This window comes from Octodon degus, unplaced genomic scaffold, assembly GCF_000260255.1.
Source record: "Octodon degus isolate 3935 unplaced genomic scaffold, OctDeg1.0 scaffold00101, whole genome shotgun sequence".
Classification (NCBI taxonomy): Eukaryota; Metazoa; Chordata; class Mammalia; order Rodentia; family Octodontidae; genus Octodon; species Octodon degus.
The window spans coordinates 5,481,456-5,495,924 of record NW_004524677.1 but is presented as its reverse complement, the minus strand read 5'-3'; the positions used below and the strand labels follow the sequence as shown (position 1 = coordinate 5,495,924).

Sequence of the window (14,469 nt, the reverse complement as noted above, 5' to 3'; positions counted from 1 at the left end):
ACCAGAATGACAGGCACTCCAAGCATGAACCTACTATTACAAATTGCCATCTTCAGTGCAGTTGCTTAGTTCATAGGTGTCTGTATATATAGTTAGTCAGGGTGAGAATCATTCCGATTAACTGCTAGATTCAAAAATCTTCTGAAGATTCTCAGGATCATTCCCTTAACCATCTTCTACATATAACTGTATGGCTTGCCACAGTCATGTTTCCTAGCTCTTCTCCTTTCCCTCTCCTATTTAGTCCTCAAGTTCTTGCTTTCCTTTTAGTTGTATCATAACTATTTGTATTTCTTCCTTTGAGTTTTTATACTAGGGCAACTATATGATATTTGCACACATGTGTGGTTTATTTCACTTATGAGTATATCTTCAAGTGGCATCCACTTCAATATAAAGTCTTCGAGTTTATCATTCTTTATAGCTGAGTAATACTCCATTGTATAAAAATACCACATCTTTTTCAACCATTCCTCAGGTGATGGGCATCTTGGTTGTTTCCAAGATTTGGCTATCACAAATTGTGCTGCTATAAACATAGGCACACATATATCCCTATGATATGATGTTTTCAGATCCTCTTGGAAAATTCCCAGTAGAGGAATAGCTGGTTTAAATGGGATTTCCATTCCAACTTTTCTAAGGAGTCTCCACACTGATTTCCATAATGGTTGCACCAGTCTGCTTTCCCACCAGCAGTGGAGAAGGGTTTCTTTTTCCTCACAGCCTCTCCAACATTTGTTGTTGGGTGATTTCTTTATGATAGCCATCCTTTCTGGGGTGAGATGGTATCTCAATATTGTTTTAATTTGCATTTCACAGATGGCTATCTAACGAATTTCTTTTAACTTAGGAAAATCCTAAGCACAATGAAGAAAATGATGAATCTTTTTAGATAAAAATTTGAACAAAAATATTTATTTATTTGTAGATCTGGAGGTGGAATGCAGGGCCTTTTGCAGACGCCAGGCAGATGCTGTAAGTGAGGTACCCTCAGCCCCAGCCCCAGACAGATGATACGATGACGGTGATGATGACGACGACGATGCTGCATCAGGAGCTACACCCACTTGTGATCTTCTTGCCTCAGCCTGCTGAGTAGCTGGGATTACAGGTGTGTGCCACACACAGTGCTTGAACTCTTAATTTTTAAAGACTCATAGTGCAAAAAATCTAAATGATGAATTAAAGGTGTGTGCTCACCAATTCAAGAAGACACTTTGGCCTCGTGTCAGCTGGACTTTGTTAGTGGTATGAGATGATGCAAGTCGACACTGAGAAGGTATCACTCTGTACTGCTGCAGCTTACACACTGAGGGGAAAGAACCTTGAGAGCCAGCGATTCTACAGTAACCGTCGCTGCGGTCAAAACTCAGTTCTCAAAACACTGCCTGGGTGTTTGTTGCTTCTACTATGGATATAAATGGATGAGGAAAAATTAATGCACAGTTATGTTCCTGTTTTTAATCTGCAAAATTGAAGTGGGAGGATAGGGATGATAATGTGAGAACAAGTGAAACGCACAGTACTTTTGAGGAGTGCTTGAAAGGGTCCCGTTACTAGTTTAAGAAGTCAGTAATCCCAGCACCCTGTGAGGCTGAGGCAGGAGGATCCCAAACTCAAGCCTAGTCTAGGCAACTTAGTAAGATACTGTGTCAAAAAACAGAAGAGTTGGGGATGCAGGTCAGTGTGAAGGTCCTGGGTTCAACCTCCAATACTGAAGACAAGAGTCTCAATTAGGGAAAACCTGGCCATCTCATAAAATATCTTTTTTAGACTAAAAATCATTAAAAATTACCTGAGTGTCAATGTATTTTAAACATTATCATAGTAATGCTATGAATGAGCTGTTATATTTTAGTGAATCTACAATTGTAGTACAGAAGGAAAGTTTATGCCAATTAATGAAGAAAGGGCAAAAAATTGCAGAGTAACACCTTAGGCTAAAATAGTGTTTTATTTTGGAGTTTAATTTCTCTTGTAAGTAGCACTCAGAAAATATCAACTTGGAAATTAACTATGCAGAAAAGTGAGGGAAAAATAATCTAGTTTACTGAATGTACATCTTCCTACATGGCACCAATTCCAGTCTCCTATCCGAAACTATTTCGACTTCTTCATTTGCCATGTTTCTATCTTTTTCTGACAAACAGAAAACTATCCAACTTCATACTTACTTGAGTTTTTGCTTCCACACACAAACCAGTTTCTCTCACATGCTTGCAGGGGATTCTAGTTTGTGCAGGAGAAGGGGAGAGTGTTGGCCCAACTGCCACCTTTGTGGAAGATGGGAGATTTAGCAAAATCCTATTACTTTTCTGCACCAATCAGACTTCTAAAATAATCCTTTATTATAAAATATTTTTAACGTTATCAGGCTAGTACTATGAAACCCTACATATCTATCCAATTGTTTCAATAACTGCTAACATTCTTCTGTATCTCAAACATTTTCCCACCCTTTCCCCAAGTTTTTCTCTCCATTAATGTATGTATGAACATATGTTGATGCTAAGCCATTTAAAAATGAGTTGGAGATTTTACACTTCACTTTTAAATATTTTTAAGATCAACAAAACACCCTCTTGTTCCTCTGGCTCCCTACGAGTCAACAATTCATAGCTGAACCATAGTGGTACAGAGTTCACGATCTTACACAGCACACTTACAGCCAAGTCTCACCTAGACCCAAACAAAACCAACTGTGCTTCTGGTTTCTATGAAACACCTCATTTGTGAAAATGCTGAAGCTCCCAGGTCTGACCGCATACTGAGAAGCTAACAGCGCAGAAGGACTGGCACCTCGAACGACCGAACTTCCCTTCCTCGGCTGTCATCTCCCTTTCCCTCCTCGGGGGAAACACCAGAGTAAGGAACAGTGAATTTACGTCTCATAAGCTTGAGCGGCCAACTTTTACTTCACATAAATAAAGCTGAACTTTGGTTTCCTGTCCACTGGGAGGAGCTTCTGGCAATTTATTATAAAGAACCATTTATGCCAGGAAACCTGTTGAGCAGGAAACCCTCAAATGGAAACTCAGAAGAAAATTTAATGAAAGTCTTCAAAAAAGGGAAAGTTGTTTGCATTGTTCTATTTTAATAGCTCTTGTTGTATTATAAAGAGTAAAGAACTTGTGGTCTTGGAAAAACTTTGAACTAAGGCAAAATATAATGTGCTTTTTCATCATAAAATAGCCTACTCTCAACTGGATAGACTTAGCCAACATAACAATTTGTAATCTTAAAGGGAATTGAAGATTTTCAATGCCTAAATTTGGTTAGCATTGAGTTAAGAAGGATAAAAGGGTCTCAGTTCTCCCAGGACTAAACAGATCAGGAAAAGAACTACTGCAAAGGTATTTAGGATTATTACAAAACATGGGCATCCTGAGTAGCACTTCATAAATAAACTACATATAATTGTTGCATGGAACTGTAACTTAATCTGCTTTTTTTTCCTATGCCTTTGGTCCCTGCAGTGAAAACTAACAAAGACAGCACAATCTGAGGCAGATAAACTATTCTTCAAATTAAAGTCCCAGGCTGGCCAAATAGCTCAGTGGATTAAAGCGCCTGCAAGCAGATGTACGGGCCAGGGGTTCGATCTCCAGGACCTGACCCGCCAGCCCTGCCCCAGGGTTGCACTGAGATGGCAATTGAGACTCGGCATGGTGGTGCACACCTGTAATCCCAGCTCTTGGAAGGCTGTAAACAGGCGGATCACTATGAGTCTGATTTAGTAGTGAGACCCTGAACACCCTGTAGACCTTCCCTAAAATACAAAAACAAAAAACAGTCCCATGATGAAAAGGAAGTTACCTTTTTGAAGTTTTTCTATATACATTTTGCTTTAAATAACACTTGAGGCTCAGATGATTTCTTTTGCAGAATACTATAAAGACCAATGGATAGGACTGTATCTACTATGAATCCACTTGGAAGTAGGTGAGCTACTTCTTTCAACTGGAAGACATTTAATACATACATGGTGATTAACTTTAGAAGGAACTTGACCAGAAGCACTGGTTAAATTATGTAGTTGAAATGACAGGATTTCGGGGGGGGGGGGGCACATGTGTTTAGTTGAAAACACTCATCTGGTATTGCATTTGAAGATGGTGTGTAGGCTAAGTCAGCTTAATATATTTTGGAGCTTTGGTTTCTTCATCTGAGAAAGGGTGTCAGCTAACCCTGCAGGAGCCTTCTAGCGTCACACTCTAGGATTCCATCATCTGTGTTTGGGACATGGAAAAAACGCTTCTTGAAGTTGAGCTCTCAGCACAATGGCTTTGGCAGCCCAGGTCCTTCTTGTGCCCTGGGATGGAGAGTTCACTTCAGAGACTGATTCTTCAGTGATTTTTTTTTTTTTCCGGAACCAGGGATTGAACTCTGATCCTTGCATTTGCCAGTCAAGCGCTTATCCTACTGAGCCATCTCCCCAGCCCCTCTTCAGTGTATTTTTAAAAATAATTTCTATCTTAATGAGAGAAAACAACTGTTTCCACCCATCTCCTACTGTCACACTCACATCTGAAAACTCCGATTGTTCAGCTTTTATCTATCTTCCTGACAGTTTTCCCTTTCCATCTAAAACATTTATGAAGTGATGTCCTGCTGAGTCCTTATTTTTTTGGCATAGTAGCTTTAAAAACATGCCAAATTGGCTGTGTGTGCTCTGGGAGGTGGGCACAGGCACATTCTTCTTGAAAGCAAACACACAGGCTTAGAAATGTGCAGGCATTGCTTTGAGGGCCCATCTTCCCCTCTGGGAGTAAGCCTTAAGGAAATAACCAAGTGAGAGTGTAAAAATGAATGAGTGCCTGTTAAAGGGTATCTGAACCTGAGTTTATAATACAAAACACAAGTAATGAGAGTCAATGCAGCACAGTGAGCTCCACAGACAGCGCCAGGGCAAGTGAGAGCCGGATGGGCACTGGGAGACTCTATCTCGCTGAGGAAAACAAGGAAACATGGGCAAAGGAGAGCCTAAGAAGCCAAGAGGCAAGATGTCATCATATGCACTCTTTGTGCAAACTTGCTGAGAGGAGCACAAGAAGAAGCACCCAGATGCTTCCAATAACTTCTCAGAGTTTTCTAAGAAGTGCTCAGAGAGGTGGAAGGCCATGTCTGCTAAAGAAAAAGGAAAATTTGAAGACATGGCAAAAGTGGACAAGGCTCGTTATGAAAGAGAAAAAAAAATTATATTCCTCCTAAAGGAGAAACAAAACAGAAGTTCAAGGATCCCAGTGCACTCAAGAGGATCTCCTTTGGCCTTCTTCTAGTTCTGTTCTGAGTATCACCCAAAAATCAAAGGAGAACATCCTGGCCTCTCCATTGGTGATGTTGCAAAGAAACTTGGAGAAATGTGGAATAATACTGCAGCAGATGACAAGCAGCCATATGAGAAGGTGGCTGCTAAGCAGAAGGAAAAGTATGAAAAGGACATCGCTGCCTACTGGGAAAGGAAAACCTGATACAGCAAAAAAGGGAGTCATCAAGGCTGAAAAAAGCAAGAAAAAGAAGGAAAAGGAGGAGGATGAGGAAGAGGAGGAAGAAGGGGAAGAGGATGAGGATGAAGAAGATGATAAGTTGGTTCTAGTGCAGATTTTTTTTTCTTGTCTATAAAGCATTTAACCGCCCATACACAACTCACTCCTTTTGAAGAAAAAAACCCTGAAATGTAAGGCTAAGATTTTTTAAAAACTGTACAGTGTCTTTTTTTTTTTTTTTTGTATAGTTAACATAATACCGAACGTGTCTTTAGATAGCCCTGTCCTAGTGGTATTTTCAATAGCCACTAATCTTGCCTGGTACAGTATGGGAGGTGTACATTGCCATGGAAATTCAAACAGGTTCTTGTTGGTGCACAGCACAAATTAGTTATATATAGGGACAGAAGTTTTTCATTTTCAGGTGTCTCTGATGCAGCTTAAATGAAATTAATTGTTCCATTAACTGAATACCATTCTAATTGCAAAAAAAAGTTATTAACTTTTGTTGACATTCTGAATGCTTCTAAGTAAACACAATTTTTTTTTTTTTTTTTTTGGTAGAACTGGGGAAAGTGCTTATTCTACTGAGCTATCTCCCTGGCCCCTGTAAATACAATTTTAAAAACAACACAAGTAATTAAAAGATGTAACCAGTGTATCAGGTACTCGGTCACTTGGGAAGCTAGTCATTATGTTCCATTTTGTAGGATTTTTATTTTTGTCCTACAGTGAACATGAACTACTTTTCCTAACAAAGCTAACTGACCTCACTGCTTAATATGTTGCTTATTTCTTTTGCACACGTACCCACAACTCAGAATCACTGGTACTTTCATCATTAATCCATGAAACTAGCTTATTCACTGGCATAATTGTTGCTGAAACGTACTAAGACCAGACCTGTTCCATTCCCAGAAGAGATTCAGATGGAGGAAAAATAACTTACTAAGCATAACAGCTGTATGTAACAGAAGCACCATTTTTATTTTTTTTCCCTTGATTTTTTTCACAGGAAAAAATCATATGTCCTCAGAATTTCCAAATAGTTACTTATTATTTAAAACTATGAGGGCCAGAGAAACAAGGTACTGCAGCAAACACTTTTAATAAGAATACAAAATTCACACTAGAGGCACATTTGGGGGAATGTAAATGAACTATCACAAGTAGTTATTCTGCTGGAAGAATAAAATAAGGCTTCGTTAGAGTACAAATGTACAGAGGGAATGATTTAAAATAAGTTTATGATTTACAGTCACATTACATTGTATTAAGCACTCAAAATAGGCGTCTGATTAAAAGCCAGCTAAAAGGCATTTGAACGTATGTAACAAATCTTACAATTCACAAAGTTTATGTATAACAGTAATTATAAGTACTTCATTTCAACACAATAGAAATGAACAGGGAAAGAGATATCTCTGAAAATATTAATTCATGTCTGTGATAAAAATCAAAGGAACTTTACTTGTAAAGAGGATCTGTTACAGAGGAGCCACATGGCAGACAGGCTGCCACATAACACAGAACAAGTTCTGCATAGCAAAACAGGACCTGCCTTTCCAGTCACCTTCCTGTTGCCACCGTACCTTTTTAGGTCATCTTTCCATTACTCAAATGAAAAAATCCTGTCTTCTCCTCTTCAAAAGGAATTGAGAAACCAAACAACAAACTTAAGGTTGATTTCACAACCCTCAAATATAGCTTCATGGGAACAAAGAAACCCACCATTTATACACAGTTTCCCATAACACGGGACACATGTCAGGCATTATCAGAAAGGGGTGTCTTCATGGACTATGTACACTGGTTGAGTAAGAATTACTATATTTGAGAAGGCACGTATCTGTGATTTAAGGCTTAAACGGTATTATTTCATATGGAGGTCAAGGAAAGCTCTCTAGAAATTCACTTCTATCAAAATGGAATTTATCCAAAATCTAGCTTCTAAGTATAGATTTCTACTCTAGAAACCATCAAGATTTCCATTCCTTAGTCCACTTGTTTAAAAATAAATTTTTAAAAGGTTTCATTATAAATTCAAAGAAAAAAAATTGCTAATGTTACTGTTCTGTGACTTGGATTATACAAACTCACAAGCCTAAAAACCTCTCAGAAATGATGGTGTAATTTCTGTGTCTAAAAAACCTACAAAAAAATCACCATGGTACAGATTCACTTTTGAAAAGGTATCTGCCACAAGCCCACGGACCAATCAATGATGCATTAGCACGGCCACCTCTGAGGGTGCGGCCGGGCCCACACAACTCACTCTGCAAAATAGTTTCTTTTCTTTTTTTAAGCAATATAAGAAAATGACTCTCATAAAGATGTTGAATATATTCATATATAAAATATCTGATGTTGATACAAATCACATAAACCTCCCTTTGGAAAAGTTACAACTGGCCCTCATTCCTAGGACCAAAACCTTAAATTTTTATTTTGTCAGTGCAAATCAATATTAGATATTTTCAAACTACAGAAGTAGCCATCAACCCTCACAATACAAAAGGATTTCTCAAAGAGGAAAATCACCATGTTCAAATTATAGAAATAATGTTTACATTTAAGCCACCCACCTTCCTATCAAATCGAAGTCAACTGTAAAGGTATGAAAAAGGGAAAACTTAAAGCTGCTATGCAGGATCCCCACAACGGTCCTCACCCCTCACCGCGTGCCCCGCTCCGTTTAACTCGTTAGGTGTATTTAGAAATATAACAATACAGCCTTCTTTTCTTTCCAGGTGAGACTCTACTGTTCTTCAAGCCAAGACGGGGCATCCACTCCTGGGGTTTTCAACTTGATGTGGAACTGTTTAAGGGTCTGCTCAAGCTGCTTCTGATTCCCGGCAAAGTAGGAGGCAATGGCGTTGTGGAAAAGGACCAGCTGATTGTGCAACACTTTCACCTGTGGACAGGCAGGGCGACAAGGGCGAGCGGTTAGGACCAATGACAGCGACCACAATGAAGGAGGAGATGTTCTACCTCCTTTCATTAAACAGAGAAAGCTGTTGTATTGTCCACACGCACATCAAGGGTATGCTGCTTAGCAGGGCTGCTGAACCTGTGATGATGTTCTAATTACTGGGAAGGGAGAGGCCATTAAAGATGCTAAATGTATGTTTTGGTTAAAAATTTCTTTTTTCAGTGCTGGGAGCTGAACCCCACCCCAGCCTTCCACATGAGTACAGGTAGGCACTCCCCTAGGGTAATCTCAACCCTCAGAAACCATTTTCAAATTAAAAATATTAAATGCCCTCTCAAACTAAATATATTAAGACCATTAAAATACTAAAAATGGAAACTTATAATTACTTCACAATATACGCTAGATACCAGGCATGGCCACCTTTCAGGCTATGCTTACATAAAATATGTTCTGGACACTTTTAAATACGCACACAGTTGTAAAGAATCAAGCAGCAGCAACAGGTATTACACCCAGAAAGTCAGTTTACAAAGTTCACATGACTCTCAGTTATTTTCAGTAAGTAACACCACCTCTCTTTCTTAATGAAATAAGCAAAGCACCCCAAATTCATGAATTCAGTTGTTTTCAGACTGTTTATAACTGCATATGCTTGATAAAGTATAAAATATATTATGACTTATCGATCAATGCAGTATTCATTAAAATTGAGCTAGAACAATTTTAATGATACAAAAGTATCTAAACTGTGATGCTAAGTAAAAATCAGTATATAAGTTTCATATGTACCCATTCTTTTTCTCTTCATGTCCCCAAATTATCCAACTGTGCTGGTCTCAGCTCCTCCCTGCCATGACTGATCTCCTTGTAGGGAAACAGGCAGTCGGGCTGGTCATGAGGAGGCCACCACCACAGGAATGCGCCCTGGCGGGAAAGCCCCTGGGTGAACGCCACAGGAGAGAACTGCTTAATAAACAAGGATGCAAATTACATCAAAACTTAAGGGTAAGATGGCATGTTGCCACTGTTACTGATCAAGTACAGGTCTCCAGAACAAACTCCTGCCAACCCCAAACCTACCCCATTAAGAGATAACACGGATGATAAGCTCACAAAGGAGGCAGGAATGGCCAATTGCACCCAAAAAAACACCTAGGCTCATTAGGGAGCAGGAAAATGGGAGTTAAGCCTAACACGGGATACTACTGTATACCTGCCACGGAAGGAAAACTTAACATGGACAAGTTCCTGTACAGGGCTGGGCTCGTGGCCCAGGGACACAGCTCCTGTCTCTGCATGTGCTAGCCCAGCTTGGTTTAGTCACCAGCACCACTCAAAAAACAGATAACCAACATATCTGCTATTGGTGGGCCACAAATATGTATAACTACTGTAGAAAACAATCTGTCATTATCTGTAAACGTGTCATAGTTTGGGGCTTTGCAAGGGGAAGAATACAATACAGGACACATTTTATAAGATTATTTCATAATGAGTCACCCAAAGAATCATATATGAAAAGTTAAGAAATCTACACACCAAAGGCCTAGGAATCCAGCTGAGGGCTTGGATCCCACAATAATGTCCTTCGAAAGTCGAGGGGAAGATTCAGAGCCCACAACAGTGCCTCCTGTGAGTCCAATTGGGGAGGCCTAGAGCCCACAGCAACATCTCATGCAGGCCTGTCCCACGGATCTGCTCTGGGAAGGCCCAAAGCTAGAAAGTCTATGCAGTAGGATGACAGTCTGTGTAGCAGGCTGAGGGATCTGCGCTGGAACAGGAAGCAATGTTTAAGGTAAGAATCAGAACTCGCCTGAAAACTACCACAGCCATCCTCAGCAACAGTGAAGTCCCAAGCTCCCAGCCGCGAGGAAAGCCAATGCAACAGGCTTCTCGAGGACACCAAGCAGTCATCATCTGCCCCTCTCAAGCCAGGAAGCAATGCTTAAAGTGAGGACCAGGGCTACCCTAAAGCGAACCTCTGCCATTCTCAGCAGCAATGAGGTCCTGAGCTCCTCCTCCAACAAGAACAGCCAAGTTCACCAGGAAAGCAAGCACAGCAAGGTCCCCCAGCCGAACAGCCGGAGAGAACCAGCAGCTTCCAACAGCTTCTCCGGTTCTGCCTCTTGGGCTGCCGGCAGCTCTCCTCAGATGGGCCTCCCCCACCGAGCACCACGCTAGCTGAGTTTAGCTGACCTAGCTAAACAAGCTGATCACCAGCTGGCAACCCACCACAAAATAAAAGTCATCTAGGCCTGAAATTTCTTTTCTTTTTTCTTTTTAGGGAAGGGTCTACAGGGTATTCAGGGTCTCACTACTAGATTGGACTCACAGTGATCCGCCTGTTTACAGTCTCCCAAGAGCTGGGATTATAGGCCCATACCACCACGCTTAGTGTCTAGGCCTGAAATTTCATTCCTGAGAATCCGCCGTAGAGGAAAACCTGACCACATGATCCATGGCACATGTACAATTATGCTCACAGCAGCACTGTTTTCAGCACCAATAACGCCAGAAAGAGAGACCCAAGAAAACCACAACAAATTTGTCCTCACAGGAAAGTGAGTAAGTGAATTGTGGCTTCTACACAATGCCACATTGCAAATCCCAGCTGCACGCATCTACACAGATGAATCTCAGGGCCACTGGGCAGGGTCAAGCAAAGCAAGTGACAGGGAATACTCTGAGTAGGATTCCATTTAGAGAAAGTTCAGAAACATACAGCTGAATGAGATAGGTCTATGTGACAGAACTACAAAGAAAACCAACAGGAAGAAGCAACAGCAATTAGGATGCACGATCCAGGCATGGTGCGGCACACCTGTATCCCAGCTCTTAGGATTCAAGGCCAGCCTGAACTGCATAGAGAGGCCCTGCCTTGGACAGACAGACAGACAGACAGACAGACAGACAGACAGACAGACAGACAGAGAAATGCTTTGTGTATCCGTCCATTCAGGGAATACAGTTTCCCAAGGGTGTGTTACATGTCAGGCAGGGCACTAGGGCTGGGAATGTAAGTAACTAACAAAAGATCAAGATCTCCTACTCTACCCAGGGAGGAAATAGGAGCAGAGAAAGGCAGGGACGGGAGGACAGGATCTCTGTATGCACCAACACCCCCCATGAACACATTCAGTATGTACTGCAAACACATATTACAAAATTTTTAAATTAAGAAAAAGAGGCAGGGGGCCAGGAATACAGCTCAGTGGCATAAGCACCTGTGTGGCAAGTGCAAGGTCCTGAGTTTGATCTCTGGTACTGGGAAAAAAAAAAAAAAAAAAAAAAAAGCAGAAAGTGTACAATATGTTGGACAGTGATACACCTTACAAGAAAAATAAAGCAGCGACGGGGCCTGCATGGATGAGCGTGTGCACTCTAAAGGCCTGGCAGCGGAGGCCTGGCTCCTGAGGGGTGGCGGAGCCAGCCATGAACGCTGGAGCAGGAACATTCCAGGCCGAGGGTGGGGAGAACACAGGCGCTGAGGCAGGCAAGGCGGCGTCAAGCCCGCGCCCAGCAGGAGCCATGCCTGGCAAGGGGCGAGCCTGCCAGGGCAGGACTGAGCCATCACAAGGGCTGGATCCATTTCTGAGGGACGTCCCTCAAAAGCCACTGGCAGGGTCTGAGCAGAAAAATGACTCTCTGAGTTTATTTAGTAGCTACATGAGGCTGGAAGTACAGTGGCTGTGCAAAAGCTACTGTAATGGCCCAGGAGCGGAGGGACTCCCGTGGTACAGGTGAAGGGTGAGGGGTACTTCTGAGCATGAGGGGACAGTGGCCCAGCAGAGCGGTCAGGTGAAGCGGAAGAGCACAGCCACACAATGCCGAGGCTCCTGCCTAAGCCCCTGTCAGAATGGAGCTGCGATAGCACGACACTGGGAGGGCTGTCAGGGGTTGTCACAGAAGAGAAGACAAGGTAGGTATCAAGAGCTCAGCTTGGGAGCAGCTCAGACACCATTGTTAACAGCAGTCTGCACCAGAGTTGTCATTTGGGGGTTATCAACACATAGACAACACTTAAAGCCACATGACTGGATTAGCTAATCAGAGATGGGCAGACAGAAAAGTCATCCAAAGATTAAGCTATGAAAAATGAACCCTGAACCTTATACCTCAAAATACCTAAAATTCAGTCCAAAATGCATCTTAGGCCTAAAGGTCAGGGCTACACTTATAAAATTCATGAAAGAATGTAAAAGTAAATCTTAGTCACTTGGAGTTGGCAAAGAGTTATAATCAGGGCTGGTGACTCACACCCTCAATCCTAGTGCTCTGGGAAGCTGAAGCAGGAGCATCCCAAGTTTGAGACCAGCCTAGCTCATTTAGCAACTCAGCAAGACCCCGTTCCCAGAATAAAAAATGGGCAGGGATGTAGCTCAGGGCGAAGGCTCTGGGTTCAATTCTGAGTCACAAAGAAAGAAACAAAGCACAAGGCATGAATTAGAAAAGAAAAATATCAATGCTTTGGGCTCTGCAAGGGCCTTATAAAAATGAAAAGCCATCTGCAAACTATGTATCGAAGAACATGATTATAGGATATATATGAAGCGCAATTCTCATATACATTTGGAGAGAATATAAAAGTGTTTAGCATTCTCAGAAAAGCTCATCAAGGTCCTTAAGAAGTTGAACATATTCCTCTGTATAACCCAGCTACCATACTCCTAGGCATTTGCCCGAGGGACTGAAAGTCCCTGACCATAGAAGGACCTGTGCATGCATCTTTAGTTTCACTTGTAATAGCTTAAGACTGGAAACAACTCACATCAAATGCCAATGCACAGTGATTAGATAAACGAGCAGGGATATTCCTGTAGAATGGCTGTGACTCAGCCACAAACCACGGATTAAGTGGCAGGCACAACATGGAGGAGCCATGAAAACACCACGTTCACTGAAGGAAAATATGAAAAAAAAAAGTGAACTGTTTGATTCCATTTATGCAAAACTGAGAAGATGTAAGCTTCTCCCTCTTTTAACACTTTCTTGCTAATAACCTAGTGTAGAGTAACACAGCAAATAAGAGGCTTTTCGTATTTTCCCTGTGAGAGTCCAGTTTCACAAATAGGGTCTCAGGGCTGGGGAGATGGCTCAGTGGAATAAGCACTTCCCTGGCAAGTGCAAGGCCTGAGTTCAATCCCCGGTTCCGCCAAAAAAAAAAGGGGGCCAGGGAGATGGCTCAGTGGAATAAGTGCTTCCCTGGCAAGCACAAGGGTCTGAGTTCAATCCCCGGTTCCAAAAAAAAAAAAAAAAAAAACCAAATAGGGTCTCAACAGTATTTCATTGCTCTTTGGGTCACTAAACTTTTTGATCTGAATTTAATCCAATGCTTCAGAATTAAAGAAGGGGAGAAAAGGAACACACAGTGTAGAGAGTGGCAACAGCCGCCTAGAAGAGAGGGACGGCATCAGAATATTTTAGCTAACTGCAAATGTCAACACAAGTCCATTTCTCGGGAGCTGAGGGACAGCTGAAGCCCACTAAGCCTCAGCTAGGGGCACTGGCTGTGCTGGAGACGGCCCCCAGTCCATGGTGACACTTCACTGGGGAATCACAGAGAGAATGTGCTGCCCAGGCCCGAGTTTCTGTTTTCACAACAAAACTGTACTGTGCCCACGTTCACAAAACTATTCTTCACTCTGGTGAGAAGGCTGGTATGTAAAGCCTTTTAAAATAAACACCCAGGAGACGACCGGGGTCACGGGATCCTGCACAGACCCAGAGCGAGGGCCGGCAGGTGAGCTAGACAACCAGGGCCTCGGGATCCTGAACAGACCTGGAGCGCAGGCCTGGTGAGACGACCTGGGCTGCGGGATGCTGAACAGACCCAGAGCGCAGGCCTAGCGAGTGAGTGAGACGACCATGGCCGTGGGATCCTGAACAGACCCAGAGCACAGGCCTGGCGAGTGAGTGAGACGAGCAAGGGCCAGTGGATCCTCATTTGACCCAGGCTGCAGATCCAGCAGGGAACCCTTCAGCAGAACTCCCTGCAAAGAGGCTAGAGGCAAGACCCACCCAGCTGATTCAGGAGCAGAACATCTT

The 14,469-nt window shown here is 42.3% G+C and overlaps 1 protein-coding gene across 1 annotated transcript in view; it reads right to left on the bottom strand.

The window, feature by feature from the left end:
* Positions 1 to 6,521: 6,521 nt before the first annotated feature.
* The window catches only part of Arfip1 (ADP ribosylation factor interacting protein 1), a 122,958-nt gene continuing 115,010 nt past the window's right edge, over positions 6,522 to 14,469 (bottom strand). Inside the window, exon 10 of the mRNA XM_012516336.2 lies at positions 6,522 to 8,403. Coding sequence (XP_012371790.2) covers positions 8,248 to 8,403 — 156 coding nt within the window. The 3' untranslated portion in view covers positions 6,522 to 8,247. The remainder of the gene's footprint in view (positions 8,404 to 14,469) is intronic.